The sequence below is a fragment of the Crocodylus siamensis genome, chromosome 1 (assembly GCF_052110815.1).
Source record: "Crocodylus siamensis isolate JL-2025a chromosome 1, ASM5211081v1, whole genome shotgun sequence".
In the NCBI taxonomy this organism is placed as follows: domain Eukaryota; kingdom Metazoa; phylum Chordata; order Crocodylia; family Crocodylidae; genus Crocodylus; species Crocodylus siamensis.
Genome location: NC_143395.1, coordinates 421,719,579 through 421,738,871, shown reverse-complemented (window position 1 = coordinate 421,738,871; position 19,293 = coordinate 421,719,579). Strand labels below are relative to the sequence as shown.

Genomic DNA, 19,293 nt, shown 5'->3' with positions numbered 1-19,293 from the left:
TGGGATCTGGGATCTCTTAGCTTTGACTCTTGCCAGTTCCCGAATCCCTTTGGTACGTCAGAGTGACCTGGGTCTGACCGGGGTCTTTTCCACGTTCCTCTCTGCCCCTGCAGCCTCCAGCACTGCAGGTGCAAGATGACCTCGGAGAACCCTCTGTGCTAGTGAAAGGCTGAAAGGGGGCACCTTGCGGCTGGCAATCACGCGGGCTCGTCAGGGACCTGCAGGTGCATGCTGGCAGCAAAAGGAGGCATCCTTCATGCGGAAAGAGCTGCAAACCAACTCTCCCGCTCTCGTGACGGGATCAAGGAATTGGCTGTTCTATAACCCAATATTGCGGATGACGGCGTTTTGCTTTCCGTGGTCCACAATGGGTCTTTATCCACCTGCCCTTGTGGGGCCCAGCAAGGACGAGGAATACAAACTATTCCTTTTAGTCTGGGAAAGCACAAGTTTGATCCACCCCAGCTGGAAGACAGCACCACTTCCTTCTCATGTAAGCCGTTGCGAGGTGGGGGGCGGCTCTGCAGGGAGGATGGGTCGCGGAACCAGACTGCGGAGCCCAGTAAATAGTTTTCAGCATCTCTGCCCCTCATCATGTTTTTAATGAAGCTATGAACTGGCAGGTGCTCTCGATATGGAGTAGAGGGATGGGGAGGGTGGGCGGATATAGCAATAAATGAAGAACTGACCTCAAAGGTCCCATCAAAGTGTGTGCTTAGCTGATGCTGGAGGCACCACGAAGCAGGCCCCTTCTCACCTGTCGACATTTTTGTGGTTGTTCACCTAAACATTAGTACCAAAATCACCCGGGAGTATATCTGCATTTAAGGTAAATCTGTAGTGGGCTGGCTTTGGTTATAGATACACATTCCCCAGGGATAAAAAGTGTGGTGTGCATCTTGCAACGTATGGGGGGATTCCTTTGCCTTCTTGCTAGATAATGTGTTGCCATAAAATGGAAGGTCTTCCACCATCACCCATGCCTCCTCTGCAGCGGCCAAATTCCTAAAATACCACTAACATCACGGTGATCACTCTGCAGCCTCCAGCATCATTGCTCGAGCAGCCCTTGTTGCAGACTTGCCTTCACTAATGCAGGCCACAAAGCGGCCCCCACACGCCGCTGGAAGTTTCTTAGCAAACTGTGCTCGTTTGTTACCGTTAACAAAATCAAAGCGCTGCCATTACTGGCTGGTGGCTCGTTAATCAAAAAGCAGTCACACAGAGGTACGTTCTCTCTCAAGTCGCTGACACATTTTGGCTGTATCCGTCCGCTTCTCTCAACTGCTGTGACCGCAAGGGAAGTCGGTGCAGAAGGAGCACTGCCTCACCAATGAGAAATGTTTTCTCTCTGCTTTTACCCATCTGCGGAGTAACAGCAGGAGCCTGCCATACGGTGTTGGCTGCCTGTAATGGAGACCTATGGATGGGGAGACGGCTCCAGTTGGCTTTGTGGTGGGAGGAGTGTCTGAGATTTTTTATGAACAGTTTCTCAAGGAATCTGAAGTCTTGGATGTGCCAAAGGTGCTTCCACTTGATCCACTTGTAAATGGGCACTTGGTATCAAAGACGGCCAGACGTGATGGCAATTGGCCGTAGACTGATGCAGGCACGTGCAGATTGGTGCATAAGGACGGTCACAGCAGACGGGTCAATCGCTGCTGAAATCCATTGTCTCTAGGGTCCAGAGCACATTGTTCCCTTCTGTGCTGGCTACAGGAAATGGTAGGTCTTAAGCACACTAGCCCCATGGGAAGCTATGACTTGATCTGACGGTTTTAAAGCACCACAGGAACAACAGGGAATCTAGCATCACCGTGTCACATGGTGATGAAGTAGAAATGCTCTTTCTGGTTGGTGCTGAAGACAAAGGGATGTGTGGTGCCACGCTGGTGCAAACTGCAGGCCTCACGGACCCAGGGGTGAGCTCACAGGGGCCTGGGGGATCCCTCTTGCCTCGGCTGCTGAAATATTGGGCTTGGTATGGACGCCCCTTGCCTCCTCCCAGACACTCGTCCTTTCCCTTCTGAACCTTCCTTCGAGACAAAGCCTTGCAGGAAGGATCTCCGAGAGCGCCTGAAGCTGTCACTGAGGGGCTTCTGGGCCCAGGTTGGCTTCATACCTCCCCAGACTTCTTGAGTTTGCAGAAGAGCATGAAAATACTGCCCCTGAGGGTGCCCATGTCTTCAAAATGAAGACTAAAAGAGTGGTAGGGAAGGAATTGGGAGAGGAAACTAAAGACAGATGTCTCCCTGGATGCCCCAAAGACACTTAATTATGCTAAATCAGGCTGGAAGAGATGCCAGACAAGCTCTCACCCCTCTGAGCTATGCGACTGGTCCAATTAAAGGGATCCCCAAATGAACCTTGCAACTTGCATGTTCTGTGGACCATCAGGGCTTCACCACAACAGCACGGCTAAATCACACGAGCACCATTAATGAACCCTGCTCACTCCAGCAGAGCTGAAGCAAGCTCTGCTAGCTGCCGGCGTTGGTGCTGCTCCTTAGATCGCGAGTGGTAGAGAAGGGACTGGAGCAAAGGCTGGCTTCGCACTGATTTATAGCCTCCAGCTGGGGCAGAAGGACAAACTGCTCCTTACAAAGCCCCCGTCTGGGGTTTGCTGAGCACGTGCACGTGCACAGCTGTAAGAGGACTTGACACTGGGCACTGCTGCGGTGTTCTAGTGCAGCTCCTTGACCAGCCAATTCGTGATGAAATTACCCCAATTAAAGTCAACACACCAATGCATTCAGAAATAAGCACTGACTAACTCCTTGTTTTGGCAACTGGGCTGGTGGCCCGATTTCAGAAAGGCCGAGCAGCCAGCAGTCCCTACTGAGTGACACACATAGGGCTGGGAGGGACCTGGAGAGGGTGTGTAGCTCAATCCCCCTTCACCAAGGCAGGGTGAAGACAGCTAGGCTATTCTCAGCTAGCCAGGCTTGCTTTGGCATGGCAATCCTGAATTTCAAAGGCCTGGAGCAACCAAGAAGCCCGTGGGATGTGTACTTAAGTCCCCCGGGGCTTTCAGAAAATCCCCACCACCAGGTCACAGGGAGCTGCCAGATGTTCAGCACTTTTGAAGAGCAGGAGACTATCCCAAGTGCCAGAGCAAGGACTCAGGACACTTAGCTCCAGGCACCTACTTTGGGAAACATCAGCCTCCCTGCTATAGTATCTGCTGGGTTTTCTTCAGGTGGCCAAACGTGTTCCCAGCCCGTGAAGGTAAGAGATCGATAGAAGGGGCCAAGCACCAGCTTCGTAGATCGCTGTGCAATCCTATCCAACCCTGCTCTTCCTATGTCACAACTGCGGGCGTCCAGGATGATCGAGGGGATGGACAAGGGGCGTAGGAATGGGTCGGCATGAATAGAGAGAAGCAAACGCCCAAAGAGAAAAGAATGGATAAGAAACCAGCATGGGGAAGGCAGAAGAACGGCAAAGGGGAGAAAAAAGGGGGTGGGTCCTTGTCTGCTGCTGTCTCATCTCCCACATCAGAAAGGACCTGCGCCGAGTCACTCCAGAGCTCTCTATGTTGGTGGAAGGAGCCGATGTGAGGCCACTTCCCTGCCTTTACAGCTAGCGGCTGTAACCATACGACTACGCCCCCGGCCCATGGTACCAGTGAGCTACAGGCTCCCTGACAGCGGAGGTATCCCGGCCATGCTGCTCAGCCATGCTGCTCTCCTCTGCACAGTGTAACGGGGTCCTGAAGAGAGGTAACCCCGTCGTTAATCCCCCAACCCACAAAAACAGCTGTGGGTAGGACCAGATCGGTCGTGGCTCCCTGCAGCTGCCTGCTCTATGGGCTCCTTCTCCACCTCCAGGCTGGCTGCCTCCCTCTCTCCACCTGGCTGAAATCACTGGTGCTATTTGAAAGCAGGCGCTGGGAAGCAGAAACCTCTGTGCACAGAGCATCCGCCCCTGCCCACCCTTCCCCCCAGCAGGCTGTCCAGCCCCGTCATCCACAACTGACACTGAACGACACACACCAGCCTTCGAAATCAGAACAACTCTGACCTTATTTGTGCTGGATCCTCTGAAGCCAATTGCAAAAGAGAAGCAAACAGTGAGGCGTTTATGCAAGTCTGATCTGCTGGCCAGGTGTGGGCCTGGTCTTTCAAGAAGATGCCTGTCAACTGTTCATTGCAAATAGGTTTTAACCCCATGAATGTATTTGGGCAGTGCGTGCAGGACACAGGAGGTGGGGGGTGAAAAAAAAAAAACACATCTCTAAGTACTTGCCAGTTCTCCAAAGTGACACAAACTTTTCCCCCCTGAGGTCCATCCTGAGGGGGACCGAGGGGGCAATCTGTCGCCCCGACCCCTTAGCCCGGGAAGTCTGCCGCTTACTGGGGGCCCGCATCCGCGACACTGCGGAGAAGATCCCTAAGCTCCTCCAGCCCACAGACCACTACCCCATGCTCCTTATTCACGTGGGCACCAATGACACGGCTCGGAGCCCCCCAGCCAGGTCATGAGGCGCTACAGGGATTTGGGAGTGGGGCTAAAGGGTCTGGGGGGCGCAGGTGGTGTTTTCGTCAATCCTCCCAGGCTCGGGCTATGGGCTGAGGAGGGAGAGGAGGATCCACGCGGTGAACCAAAGACTGCGGCGCTGGTGTCATCGGGAAGGCTTTGGATTCAATGACCACAGCCCGCTCTTTGGCGAGAGAGGCAGTGAGCTGCTGGGAAGAGATGGCCTCCACCTCTCCCCCCTGGGGAGGAGGCTCTTCTCAGCCAGGCTGGCTGACCTGCTCCACCGGGCTTTAAGCCCGCTGGGGAACAGGGGGACTATCGCCACTGCTGGCCCGCTGAGCAACCCTTGCAAAGCCAGCAGACCAAGGCACTTAAGGGAGCCCACCCCTGCCCCAGCCCTGGCACAATCTGTAGGCAAGGCAAGAGCCCCCAAGGGCACACTTGCCTGCGTGTACACTAATGCCAGGAGCCTGGGCAACAAGCAGGACGAGCTCGTCCTCCTGCTCAGTGCAAAGAAATATGACGTCATTGGGATGACGGAGACCTGGTGGGACTCCACCCATGACTGGACCACGGGGATAGAGGGCTATACCCTGTACAGGAGGGATCGTGTAGATAAAAGGGGTGGGGGTGTAGCTCTCTATGTGAAGGAAAGCTACATGTCCCTGCAAGCTGATCTTGGCGACCAGGGTGGACGACTGGAGACCCTCTGGGTTAAAATCCGTGGGGAACACAGCACAGGGGACAACAGTGGGAGTCTACTACAGACCTCCCACCCAAAGTCCTGAGCTTGACCAGGAGTTCACCCAGGACCTGGCTAGGGCCACATGCTCCAGGACCTTGGTTGTCATGGGTGACTTCAATTACCCGGACATCTCGTGGGAAGATCACTCAGCTAAATCTGAGCGGGCGCAAAGCTTTCTCTCGTGCGTGGATGACCTCTACCTGACTCAAGAAGTCTGTGGGCCGACGAGAGGCAAAGTGCTGCTCGACCTGGTACTGGCTACGGGGGATGACCTAATCAGCGACCTAGTGATCGATGGGAAGCTGGGTGACAGCAACCACGAGCTGATCACCTTCACCATCCGCCGTAAAGCTGGCAAGTCAGTCAGCAACACAGAAGTCCTTGACTTCAGAAAAGCCGACTTTGACAAGCTCAAGAGGCTAGTCGGTCAGGCCCTCGGGGACCATGACCCCAGGGAGAGGGGAGTTCAAGAAAAGTGGTTGCTCCTCAAGGAAGCGATCCTCAATGCACAAGCTAAGTCTATTCCATCTCGGAGGAAAGGCAGCAAGAGGGCACAGCAGCCCCCCTGGCTCTCCAGGGACCTAGCAGACCTCCTAAGGCTAAAAAGAAAGGCCTACAAAGGATGGAGGACGGGATTCACCTCCAAGGAGGATTACTCCGCGCTAGTCCGGTCCTGCAGGGAGCAAACCAGGAAAGCCAAGGCTGCAACTGAACTCCAACTATCTTCAAGCATCAAGGACAATGCTTCTCAAGCAAATCCCGGGACCTCATTCTCCCCTTGTACTCAGCCTTGGTGAGGCGGCAGCTGGAGTCCTGCGTCCAGTTTTGGGCTCCGCAATTCAAAAAGGATGTGGAGAAGCTTGAGAGAGTCCAGAGGAGAGCCACACACAAGATCAGAGGTCAGGAAAACAGATCTTACGGTGACAGGCTGAGAGCCACGGGACTCTTTAGCTTGGAAAAGCGCAGCTCAGGGGTTATCTGATGGCCACCTATAAGTTTATCGGGCTGACCACCAGGATCTGGGGGGGCGCTCTGGTGAACAGACGTTCCAAGGGATGACGAGGTCGAACGGTCACAAACTCCTGCAAGACCATTTCAGGCTGGACATAAGGAAGAATTTCTTTCCTGTCCAAGCCCCCAAGGTCTGGAACAGTCTGCCAGCGGAGGTGGTTCAAGCACCTACACTGAACACCTTCAAGAGCAAATTGGATGTGTATCTTGTTGGGATCCTATGACCCCAGATGACTTCCCGCCCTTTGGGTGGGGGGCTGGACTCAGTGATCTCCCGAGGTCCCTTCCAGCCCTGATGTCTATGAAATCTATGAATCCCCACAGTAGCACACAGGCATTGCTACGCCTAGATCATCCCCGACCAGTACCTGTCCAGCCTCTCCAACTCCTCCAGTGATGGAGAGTCCGCAACTCCCCTGGGTATCTATTCCACTGCTTCCCTGCTCTAACTGTGAAGGTTCTCCCCAAAATCCAATGCACATGGCCACCATGCAGGATTTGCTCCTGTTCATATACTTTGCAAGCGCTGATGCCCATAAGCCTGGCAGTTGCTTTGGTCCATCAGGAATTTCTTTAACCCACAGTACCTGCCTCAGGGCCCATGGTCAGTCAGGGAGTGAGTCTGCGTAGGGCCACTGCACTGAACATCTTGTGCGAGTATCTACAAACAGGGGGACTAATAATGGGCCATGTTGTGAAACAGATGTAGTGGTGGGGGGGGGAAGTAAATGCAACATGGAGGCTCTGCACTTCCTGGAAGGGCTCATTCCTACAAGAACCTGACCGCATGCTCCAGCTCGGGGAGAAAGATGTCCAATGCGACAAGGGAGGAATTGGAGGATCGGAGAACCGAGGGGCTTGCCCGGGGTCACCCAGTCTGTAGGAGGAAGAGAACCCACAGGCCCAGACTCCCAGTCCCAGGCTCTAGCACTGGACCATGGCTACATGCCTCAGCAGCAGTCACTCTGCCGTACCCCGCTGTGAACTCGGGTCCCCATCTAGCGCCTGCTGCTATTAAACCCAATTTGTAGGTTTTACACCCAACACCTTTAATCCTACAACCCAAAAGATGCTCTTCAGTGAGACCTGCCCATATGAGAGGCTGCCTGAGGGCACAGACAGACATACCAATCGTTTCGCTGTCAAATATTGTAACTACCAACTGCTGCAGTGTAACCTGTAGAGCCTATAACGATAGAAGTATAGCAAAACCACGTTAACTTTAAATCTTGTTTCAGGTAGAATTAAAGTTGCAACAGTTTTGCTCTGCTTGTATCATCAAAAGGAACATGCAGAGGTAACACTTGCACCGCAGCAGCTGGTATGCGCTATCCAGGGCAGCTCACCCTGCCCTTCGAAAGCAGGTGAAGGTTATGTCTGTTCATCTTCCAGGTGTAAATTGAACATTAGAGGGCAGCGCAAGCCTCAGTTTCATCTGCACAGTTACAAGTGTGAGCCATGGAGCACAGGCTTCCCTGCCCTGCCCTGTCCTGCCCTGCCGGGGGCTTCTGCTACCACAGAAAAGGGAATCCAGTTTCCAGGGGCCATTCAGTGCTCACCAGCCCTGCTGACTGCCCATAGCCATGCCAATCAGATACGGGGTGGTGGGTCTGTCATTTCAGACAGGCCTTCGAGTAGCCACCACAGGCCTTAAAGGAGCAGAGGGAGGCCTGTTGACTTAGCACCAAGAGGCTAACTGCTGTTGCTCAGACCCCCGTTTCCTCCTTCCCTTCCAACGGGGCTGTGCAAGGAGAATCCCTCTTCGCTCTAAACTTCCACAGACGCTGCTGGGTGCGCAGTACCCGAAGGCTGCAGGACGCTGTAATGTCACTATGACCATTAACGTGGTCCAGCGACTATACCCAGTAATTAACTATTTCCATTCCTTATATTTCCTTTGCAATTTTCTTGCGAAGACCCACAGGTAAGACAAGGCTTCAAATAAGGTCAGTGTTTGTTTGATTAGTTATGTTACCTTTGATCACGTAGGCACATCGCCCCAATAAAACTAATTTACATAGAGACAGATGTGCCGAGGCACTCCCACCTACAGCTAAGACCACAGTGCCACCTCGGTTTGTTGCCCTTGGGCTGGTAGATGCGACACCTGGGCCACACTCAGAACCAGTGGCAATCCTAAGAGGGTCCACATACATGGAAGAGAGGTTAAAGAAGCAAAAGCCTGAACAAACTACGACATGATTAAAGCCCAAAGGAACAAGGGATCTAGGAGGAAGAGTATCAGAGCAAGCACTGGTCCTGAGCCACAGCAGGCAGGTGTGGGCTAGAAAAGAAAGAGCGATATACCCAAAGCTCTCAGTGCGACAGCGGATCCCAGAGGTGACATCAGGAGGGGGCAGGTCGGGGATGGAGTCCATCTGGAGGAAATAAGAGGAGGTGGTGTGATGGTAATAGATAGGGTGAGCATGGCAAGCAGGAACAGATGCAGTGGTGGTGGAGGCAGAAGAGCAAGAGGAGGAAGAGGTGGTGGTGGCTGATGATGGGCTGGTTCCGTGCAGGTCGGAACTGAGAGACTGTCCACCGGTGAGGCTGTGCATTCGACGGAGAGACACGCGGCCTGCCAGGTAATGAATAGGCTGGCCCAAGTCATTCTGGCCTTGCACGTAACTCTCTACCAACCTCTGAGATCCAAGGGCGTGCTGGGGGTCCACGAGGCGCTGGCGGACACCGCTTGGCAAAACAGGGGCTGTAAGGAGAGAGAGAAGAAGGCTGAGTGCAGTGGGGGAAGCCCCTGCACACCAAATCAGCCAGGCGGCATGGGCCAGTAACACTGGTCGTGGCTATCAAACCATCTCAACGGGGCACAGCTCTCGCCCTTTTGGCCGCCGCATCAGCTGGGCTGTGTTAGACACTGTGAAAGCGTAAGTCTTGGCTCCGGTTTGATGTGCTAGATTAATGACCTTGCCCGTGGGGAGTGAGGCTTGATGTTCTTGCCAGAAGTCAACTGCTTCTGATTCTGCCCTGACTTAACACATACTCCTACCAGAGATGAGACTGGAGCGGGGACTCAGAATCGGACCTCACTCACAGGACTTTTACCCCTGCCCTGTTGGCTCCATGGGACCACACCAGGCGTATCCCACAACATACCCTGGAGTGCCTTGATGGTGAAGTACTTCCCCCTAGGACTCGAGCATGGGGAAAGCTTCAATTAAGATGCAGGCATTTGGTGATTTTGTTTGCCACGTACCTTTGTCTGCAGGACTGGAGGGTTGGGAAGACCAGTGCAGATGCATAAGTTGGTTCAGCCAAGGTTAGTAGGGACGGTTACCAGTTTTCACCATCTTATACATCTACAGTGTTCCGAGAAATGAACACATTTGCTGGTTTTCCAATAAACTGCCTGACCCAAAAGTGCTCAGCTTGTGGTGGTTAATTGCAAATTACTCCTGGGATCTGAGGGCCAAGCTCAGTTCTCTCGCTCTTGAGCATTGTCACTGGTGGGTTCACAGATCAGGCTAGAGAACTGCAATGAGTCTAGCAGGTCAAAGCACCTCAGCCAGCAACCTCTGCTTGACCCGAGCACATTCTTCAGAGAGGAGCCAGATGTGTTTTGCAGAGTCTAAAAGCATCTGCAAAGCTGCTCAGACCACATTCATCAGGATGTGCTGGGACCTGCGGGTTCCACCACCTGGGTCCCCACACTGCAGACAAAGGCGACCATGGCTACACTCAGGACCCAATCCAGTTTGGTCTCAAAGGCATCCCCTTGCCTATAGTCTAAGCACCTAGAGGGGATCCATTTGCCTGGGTCCTAGTGTCCCAGATCCCTATACAGTAGGCAGGGAGAGAGCGAGAGGCAGCATGCCTCTGCAGCCTCATGTTACCACCTGGGGCTGGATCAGGTGGCCCCTGAGGTCCCTCCTCTGTGAAGGAGGCCTGGGTTTGAGTCTATGCTGTGCAAGTTGCATGATATAGTCACTGGCTGGAAAACAGAAATAACCCAGGGAACAGGACCAGGAACCCAGGAGATCTCCCAGGGCAGTGCTGACACTGCAGGGCTGTACTCCCTTGCACCCAAGAGTAAGAGCCAGGGGAACTCTTCAGCCCAAGCGGCGGTGGCTGCATGGATGTTGGTGGTTTGTGGAGCAGGGTCGTTCTTTGAAATGGGGGCTCCTCAGTGCCACCCAGCTCCATTCAGACACCTCTGAGACCAAGCTGGGTTGGGGCCCCCTGTCCCGGAGCCACATTTTGGATGCAAGACACCAATTCAGGACAACCCCCCACCCCCCCCAGCAGTGGGTGCAGCTGCGGATACATACAAGTCATGTAACACGGTTAAAGAAGAGCAGAGAGAAAAGGTCAGAAATGGATTCCAGGGAGAGCTCTTTCGGGAAGTGAAGAACCAGAGCAGTATTGCTGTGAAAAACCCCTGCCCAGGGGAAAGGGCCTCACACAGCTAAGGGATGCATCACATGGCAGGAAAACGCAGGGCAGGAATAATCCAAGCAAGCTGCTGTCTTCACAGTGCCAGGGTCAACTACGCAGCATCCTCCAGGGGCTTCCCCTCGCTCCTCTCCCGCTGATCTCTGTCAGCAACAGCCCTTCTACGGGACCGCTTTATAGCATAAAGAATTTCTTCCCTGCTGAACCCTGAGTGGAAAGAAAAGCAACGCAGTGAAGTCGTGCGGAGCTGACATGAAGATAAATCTGCAACTCCTGTCAGGCCAGCGAGACTGCCAAAAGCTCCCCTGGACAGGGGCTGGAGAAGGGAGTCTGAATGCCAGAGCAAGGGCCCATTCGGGCCATCGGCCCCAAGCTTCTCCAAAGGGGGCTATGCTGACATTCAGCAATGGCCTCAAAGGCACTCGTCCCACAACCCGACGGGCAGTGGGACAAGAGGGCTGCGTGTATGGGGCAAGAGGGATGCCAGAGATCTCCAAAGGACCTGGGGGGACTGTGGGCCTTTCTCCGTGGAGGCATTTCCCAGCCTCCATGGGGCAACCACCCCCTTCATACGCCAGCTCGGTACCTGCACAATGCAATGTTTCAGGCACTGTTTACCAATCTCTTATTAGGAGCACAGGGCTTGGATGTTAACACCCCAGAGGTCAAGCCTCCCCCTCTTGTTGCTACATGGCCTTGGAGGAGTTGTAGCTCTGGTGCAACCTCATCGCCTTGCAAAAGCGTTTTGTAAATTCCAGCTGAACATCCCTACCACAGGCCTTGATGTGAAGCACCAACTCCTGCTGCATGAATCCCCCTGACTGCTGCATTAACCCCTTTTCACCCCCATAGTCCAGCACTGAAGCCATGGGAGTAAATCACTGTAACGGGCAAAGAAACGCAGTAGTCAACGAGGCCCCGGATGCTTTGCATCTTGCCTATTTTGCGGGCAGGCAGGAGCAGGTGGGCTATTTTGAGAGCTCTCCCTCTGCAATATTAGTCTGTACCCTTCCTGCCTCCCCTAGACGGGGTCTTGTATTGAAACCACGCTCTCGCTAAGGGAAACAGAGCCAGCGACAACTGGAGATGAGTGCTGCCCTTCGGAGCTGCCTGCACCATCTCCGCCGATGGAGTCTCAGGGACAAGGAGACTGTGTACCAGAGGCAGCAAAGCCATGCAGGAGTTCAATCCATGCCGACCACCGCCGGCCTGGCCCCTGGGAGGAACTGCCCCGAAAGAGGGGGTACTGCTGCTGCTGATGCCCTTCCTCAGCTTTCCTCCACAGTCAAGGAGACGGGGAGGATTATTTTCAAGGCAGAGGTCCACAGGAGCCAGGGGATGGGGGAGGGATGGGGACAGGCTAGCGAGGTGACCTGTGTGTTAGGAACTGAATGTGGAAGGAATTTCTCTTTGGCTGATCAAAGCCCCTGATTTCTGCCACGGGGATCCACAGAAGCTCTTGGCTGGGTGGAACGAGGGACTCGGACCTTAGCCTTGACCAAAACTTGGCATAAACCTCAGCGTGAGGTGTCCAAGGCCAACGGGTGATTCTTCTCTGTCCCAGCAGACTCTGCCCAGAGGTTAGTATGGATGATGCTGACTCAGAGGCAAGGAGCACGTGAATTAGTTTTGTGTGCCGGAAAGTTGGAAAACGTGGGCATGTGATTTTAGTTCGAAGGGTGGGACGAGGAGAGAAAGAAAACCAAGAGAACCAAACCAGGGTATTTCCAGAGGGACTGGTCCTCCAAGGAGAGAGACGAGCGGTCGCTGAACCTGCGCCCCAAGAGCCAGGCTGCGTCTGGGGTTAGCCAATCAGGGTCCAGAGGAAGAGAGAAAAGGTTGATTGACAAGGGGAATCATCACTGGCACCCGACAGCACTTTCATCATGAGCCGGAGAGGAAGCGATCTGCCAGTGCATGGTGCTCCCCTCTGGAGCAGGATCGTGCCCACAGAAAACGGAAGCCAGCTGAGGGGCCGTGGTAGGGATAAACCAGGGGTGGGCAAGGTCTGGTTCGTGGCAGACTGCATTTCCCAGCAGCCTCTTCACGGCAGCTCCTTCTGGCTGCCACTACCAGACTGCCCGGGCACCCTACAGCCATGGCCCCGCCACTCCTAGGGTTTCCATGGAGACAGGCAGGGGCTGCTGGGAAATGGAGTCCAGCCGCCAGCCAGATTGGCTGTTCTGCTCACCCCTGGGCTACAGGCATGCTGACTGAGGAGTCCAGCAGGAGTTCATAATTCACAGATGCTAGGGCTACCTGGGCAACGGGGCTGGGTACCTCTCTTGGCAATGTAAACCATCCAACCCGGGGGCAAGTGAGCTGAGCTACTCAGACCTACCCCAGCTTCCCTACGAGGTGCTGTTGAGCTAGACCGTTCCCCTCCAGCTGCCCCTGCCTGTCTCCCTACCACATCCCAGAGTGCCCAAGGCAGCAGTACACCAAAGGGTTTCCTGGTGACCATCGCCCGGCGAGGCATACATACACTGCATGGACATAGGAGAAACGATCTCTTCATCCAAATCATCCACGTCATCGGTCATGATGAAGTGTGTCTGGGCAGGCCGGGGCGTGCCCATCCAGCTGGGGTCGATGTTCAGGGCTGCACTCAGCGTATGGATGCCGGGGTTGCTGACGATCTGGAAGCCGCAGAGCACCTCGATCTGCTGCCAGCGATGCAGGCGCTCCCGCAGGGCGGCTGTCACCTCGCTCAAGGCCTGCCTGAAAGCAAGATTCAAAGAGGGGATAAAATGGAAAAAAAAAATACAAGGACCAGTAGAATTACAAGAGATAAGGGATGTCCAGGCTCTGAAACAGGGAGTCAGGAGGTTTGACCCACACTTTTCCCTGAGCTGCTTTCAGACCACTTGCAGGGATATGGCTGATGGTAACGAGCTGCAGCCATCTACAACTGATGCCTCACTGAATGCTTCAGTGTCCTCTTGAGAGCTTGAGCAGCTCCAAGTGGCTGGGACTGAAGCTCTGCACTGTGAGGACACAAGAGGTCACCAGCTAGCTTTTGTACGCACATCCCCCCCCAGTCTGTCAAAGGGGAAGTATAGAACTGTCTCAAATAAAGCATCACATTGCACCGAGGCCAGGAAAAGCCAGAGACCAAGGGCAGTTAGAGTGGAACATGTGCTACTTAATGATTTCTTTTGGGATCCAGGCTCTGTACAGCTACGTTCCCTCTCCGCCTCGCCTCCAAGAGCTGAGCAAAATGAAACTCACACTGGATACACGCATGTGTTGCACCTTCCCGCACGTGGGGGAAAGGAAAAGAGGAGCTGGCAGGAAGATACACAGCAGACACTCACTTCGCAGTTAAGATTTTGTGATCCACATCATCAAGGGACGAGCTGTGAGCCACGTGAAATGTGCCGAACAAAGTGTTCCGCTTCTTTTTGATTTTTTCAGCCTGGAAACATGAACAGAGAAAAGAGCGTTGGAAGAATCAGCCCGGGTGTTTCCTTCAGGGCAGCCGTATTCTGGACGGGGCGAGACAGAAATAGCCTTGCAGCTGTTTGCACATACGCACAGGGCTTGAACAGTCGCTTTCTTTTCTGCATGTTATGGCCGTGGTGCCAGCCAGCAGGATCTGGAGTGCCTCCTGGGTCCCACAGCCCTCCTTGGCCCCTTCATTGGGTCGCCAGAGTTCAACAGTCTGTGGTGCAAAGCAGCAGCCATGCCAGAAGGGATAATGACTCCCATCTCGGATATAAAGCCTTATTGGTATGAGTTTATCCAAGAGAAGGAGGCTGGGGGCCTACTGGAAACTAGTCTTTCCCTCAAAAAGGCGGCTGGGACCTTATTGGAAACTAGTCTCTCCATGCAAAACTTCCATCTGCCTGGTCTACCGCATTTGCCCACAAGGTCCATAATGCAAGCCAGAGCAGTGAACACGGCAGCTGACGCAGCACGGGGGAAAGTGCTAAAAGGCTGAAGTGCTCCTGACAAGAGCTGTTGTAAGACAGATAAATTCCTATTTATCCTGTCATCTAGCGGCTGTACCGCACCCCCTGAGCCTAGCACATTCGCTGCACCGCTGCACTTGTTCCCTGCAGCCGCCTGCTCTCACTTGGCTCAGGAGATTTCAAACAGCTGGAAACAGAGCAGTGACTCACGGCAGCAAAAGACGCAAGCCCTCCCCCGCCAAATGCTGTGCCCCTTACACCCGTGACACCCGGAGCAGGAAAGGCTTCCAAAACCAGAAAGAGCTTCTATCCCCAGTAGATTTACCCTGTAGCACGTGACAGCCCAAGTCTGGGTGCCAGCACGTCTGGCCCTGTCCAGTACAGAGCAAATGTAGCCTAGTCATGCATGCACGGGGCTTGCAGCCAGAAACCCTGCAGTACTAATCCCCGCTCTGGCCCAAGTTTGCTGCACTGGAAAAGTCCTGTCACCTCCTCGTGACTCACTGCCCCCATTTGCACAGAGCAAAAAACAACAGATCTGCTCTTCCTCGGTGCTGAAAACCTTAACTGGGGGCTGTGCTTTGACAGAGGGCTGTCGTCACAGGCTCCATCAAGATGTGATACGAGGTCTTGCCCAAACACAGCTCCACATCTGTAACATTAACATTATGCTACGGCCCACCAGGTGGAAGGCAGCAGGAAGAGGAGGACGCAGAGATGGCGAGGAGAGAACAGCAAAGACAGACCGGTTCCCAGTCCACGGGGCCATCAAGACCTGCGGACGTCCTCACCTGGCTCCTTCCCCAACTCTACAGAAAGAAGATCAGGGCTCACCCCTTCCTTGGCCACCAGCAGCTGCTTCTCTGCATTCTGCTTCTTGATGTTGTAGTACTGGACCTCCACCTCGTGTGTCAGCTGCAACCACTTCTGCAAGGCATCGGGGGCAGACCACCTGCTGTGCGACTCAAGCTCCTTCTCCGCGTTCCTCAGCGCCATCCGAACCTGGGAGGGTAGCAGTCACAGCGGCAGCATTACAGGAGGCAGCAGGAAGGGATCTCTCATTCCCACAATGGCTCTTTCAGGGGCCAGCTGATCATGGCCCCAGCATAGGTAAGGCATCAGAAAGGGAACCCTACGTGTCCAGCAAACCTAGCCTTAGAGTCACAGAAAATGAGGGCTGGAAGGGAGCTCAGGAGGTCACATCTAGTCCAACCCCCTGCCCAAGCAGGACCAGCCCCAACTACATCATCCCAGTCAAGGCTTTGTCTACCCAGGTCTTAAACACCTCCAAGAATGGTGATTGCACCACCTCTCTGGGTAACCTGTTCCAGTGCTTCACCACCCTCCTCATGAGAAAGATTTTCCTAATATCCAACTTCAACTTCCCTTGCTGCAACTTGAGCCCATTGCTCCTTGTTCTGTCACCTGCCCCAACTGAGAACAGTCTGTATCCTCTTTAAACCCCCCCTGCAGGGAGTTAGAGGCTGCTATTCAATCCCCACTCAGCCTTCTCCCTGACAACGGCTTGTGGGCAGTTTGGGAGGCAGCCCCCTGATATCCTGAGCCAAGGGGGACAACAGGGCTAACCAGGGGAGCAAGGCAGCACCATTTTCTTTTTCTTGCTAGATCATCTTGCCTAGGAAGAGCTGCCGTGCAAGCAGTGAGAGCGACCAGCCTCCCCCTCCTTCCAGAGGCTGTGGCCCTTTTGGTTTCTTTTCCCATCAGGAATTGGGAGGCTTTTGACTCTTATTGCTTCAGCTGCCACCCAATCAAGCAGAGTGTTTAAACAGAGCAGATCTCATCCATCTCGCCCAGTTTTGCTAAGATGTAAGAACACAAGACCTGCCATTGACTCAGTCAGACCATAGGTCCACCTCGCCTGGTCTCCTGTGCGACAAAGCAGCAGAGAGTAGATGCTGGAAGGGAGTGGACTGGGTCTGACCAAGGTTTTTTCCCCCCTCCCTGCTCCCCTCTCACTTGCAGCCTCCAGCATTTAAGCATCAGTAGCATCACAGGCTCTGTCTGCTGTCACAGCACACATCTCAGGGAGACTTTCTCCAGCCCAGACCACAACCTCATCTTGTGAGGATCCTGCAAGTCACTTTGGAATGAAAAAGGAGGAGAGGCTGAACCCGCTGAGGACATCAAACCTTCAAGATTTGCAAGCGGTGACTGAGGACTTGCAGTCACATCCAGAGAGTTTTCTCAGTGCTTAACGAATGTTATGATCTCTCCAAGGCATTAGGCCTTGCTTTACAAACAGTGAAACAGAGGCAGAGTGTGAAGTGACCGATTCAGCAGCATCCCCAGGAACATGACAGCAGAGACCTCATCCCAGCACGGGTCTGTCCCCCAGTGATGGCCCTGCATATTACGTGGGAAACGCACGTGGTTTTACCCTGAGTAAGAACCAGTTTGTGAGGACTAAAAGGTATGCTTCTTTTTAAACATCAGCCTCAGACACAGAAACCACTGAGAAGTCCGGCTGCAAGGGACCTCCAGAGGTCACATCTAGTTCAACCCCCCTGCCCGAGGCAGGATCAGCCCTGTCCAAACCAGCCCAGACATCCACTGTCCAACCTCTTAGCAAAATGACAGCCACCCCAATGCAGCATGGGACATTACACCCCACCCTGCCACAGGGAAGGTTGGGGGGCCGCAGTAGCCAATGTCCTGCTTCTGTAAAAGGTTGCTAACATACAGTGGAGAGACCCCAGGTAGAGGCCATGCCCCCGCTACCCGCTACAGAGGAAGACAAACCCCCCCAGGCTGTATCAGTCTCATCAGGGGGAAAATTTCTTCCCGACTCCAAATGCCAGTCTCACCCTGAACGGAGGCGCAAGACCCTCTCGCCAGGACCCTGTGGGCTGGTCCCAGCAGAAGTGCTGGCACAGCCCAGTCCCAATCCCTAGCCTGGGCTGCAGCCAGCACCTCCAAGGGAGGCTTAAAACCATGTCAGAGAAAGGGGGGAGGGTGCAGGGGCAACCAGGAAAGCCCGGCCTCCCGAGACCTCAACTCCCAGCCTCACCTGTGCTCCAGCTATGCTACAAATGTTCGCGAGAGAGAGGATCCCATTCCAGCATGCTGCCCCATTTGCACTATAACCACTCAAGTTTGCAGTATGAGCAGAACCTGCAACTGGCATGACATCTCCAATGTTAGCACACAAGAGGCCTTTCTGTTTTTTCAGTTCACTGTGACCTTGATGCAAAGCTGCAAGAGGTCAGTGGGAATCCTTCCAGTGACTTGCCTGGGTTTTGAATAAGCCCATGCTAACAAGATGTATGCCTGCTTCCTGCCAGCCAAGCACTAATAAGAAAGAAGCCTTTGTCCAGGATAGACAGCTGCACACGGGCCCAAGAATGTAAATGTTTAAAGGATCTCTCCACACGCCCAGATCCTTTTCCTTTTCCGTGTGAACTCACTCCATCGCATTTTAATTGCTTTTGGCTTGGGCTTTATTTCTCTTTCAAGTTATCATCAAGTTATGCTCAGGCCCTGGAAACTTCACTATTCCACCCCGAGCACATTTGCCTAACCTAGCCAGGAAGCTGTCACCAGCCATGTGCTGGATGCAACTTCCCACCATGCTTGGACTACCTGCACCCTGAATCATATTGTGTGTCATAATTGGTCTAGACTGTTCTCGTAAAACAAGACCAGAACTGTAATTCTGGTGAGGGACTAAATGCTCCTCAGAGACTTCAGCTCTACTGAATTGATCTCATGATGCACTGGGCTCTGTTTCCTCTCATCCCTCTGGGCTCTCCTATCACACCCACCACGGTAGTATCCGTGCTCCGGAGCTGTGAGGCTGGAGAAGGAGCACCCGAGCGGAGAGGGGTCGAGGTGTTCTCTGAGCGCTCATGGAATCAGAACTAGCTTGTCTGGGAAATGCAAGGGGAGGGTTGAAGTGTAAAACAACAGCCAGGGGACCGGGACACATGGGAGAAGTGTGCTCCTGGAAGACCAAAGTGTGTGCTGGGTGGGATTTCTCAGAAGAGTGGGTTAGCGGGAGAACACATGGACAGATGCCCCATCTCACCATGGCAGAGCTGCCTCTGATCCCCAGTGCTCCAGTACGCCTTTAAACCCTGCCTATGAAAACCAGGAAGCAAGAACTGGTGCGAAAGGGAGCTCCCATTTCAGGAGGTGCCGAGACACAAACGCATCTCAGGAATCTGGGTTGCACGCTCAGTGGGAGTGGCTGGTTAAATCATACCAGTGGTCTCTAGCTCATTGAACAGTGGTTGTGTTACAGCACACGGTGAGGCTAGTGGATAAAGCCATTACTCACGCTTTCAATGAATCCCCCAAGGAGGCCCCTATAACAGAGTGGGTAAGTCATCACCAGCTTCTTGGATTCCAGTGACAATGCAAAGGAGAGGGGAAGGGGGGAATATAGGAGCAACTCCACCTTTCTCTGGAAGCCAGCAGTAGGATCGGGTCATGGGGCACAAGAGGAGGAGAGAAAGGTTGCATATACTTCCGAGACCAGCCATAAGGCTGGTAGGGCAGCTGGCACTCATATGCCCAGAAATATCTGTGTGACTGTTTATGCTGCCTGGAGGTATATTTTCACATTGGCCTAAATGAAAAACTAGCATTTTGGAAATGCTGTGCGAGAGCCAAACTCTGGCTGAGGGACTGGAGACAGATAGCGGCTGGGTGACCCCTGAAAGGAGTATGGCACCAAAGCACCCATAATGCAGGAGAAGATCACTGTGTCTTTCCCGA

At 53.8% G+C, this 19,293-nt stretch overlaps 1 protein-coding gene across 6 annotated transcripts in view; it reads right to left on the bottom strand.

The window, feature by feature from the left end:
- Positions 1-19,293, bottom strand: part of STIM1 (stromal interaction molecule 1) — a 141,806-nt gene that overhangs the window by 3,449 nt on the left and 119,064 nt on the right. For 2 of the 6 annotated variants that reach the window (XM_090030989.1, XM_090030988.1), the window contains 5 exons: positions 15,391-15,558; positions 13,960-14,060; positions 13,128-13,363; positions 12,360-12,440; positions 8,543-8,942 (listed from right to left, as the gene is read on the bottom strand). In XM_090030989.1, the coding sequence (XP_089887115.1) occupies positions 8,543-8,942; positions 12,360-12,440; positions 13,128-13,363; positions 13,960-14,060; positions 15,391-15,558 (986 nt within the window). The remainder of the gene's footprint in view (positions 1-8,542; positions 8,943-12,359; positions 12,441-13,127; positions 13,364-13,959; positions 14,061-15,390; positions 15,559-19,293) is intronic. The other 4 variants (XM_090030990.1, XM_090030992.1, XM_090030993.1 and 1 more) reach the window with 3 other exon arrangements.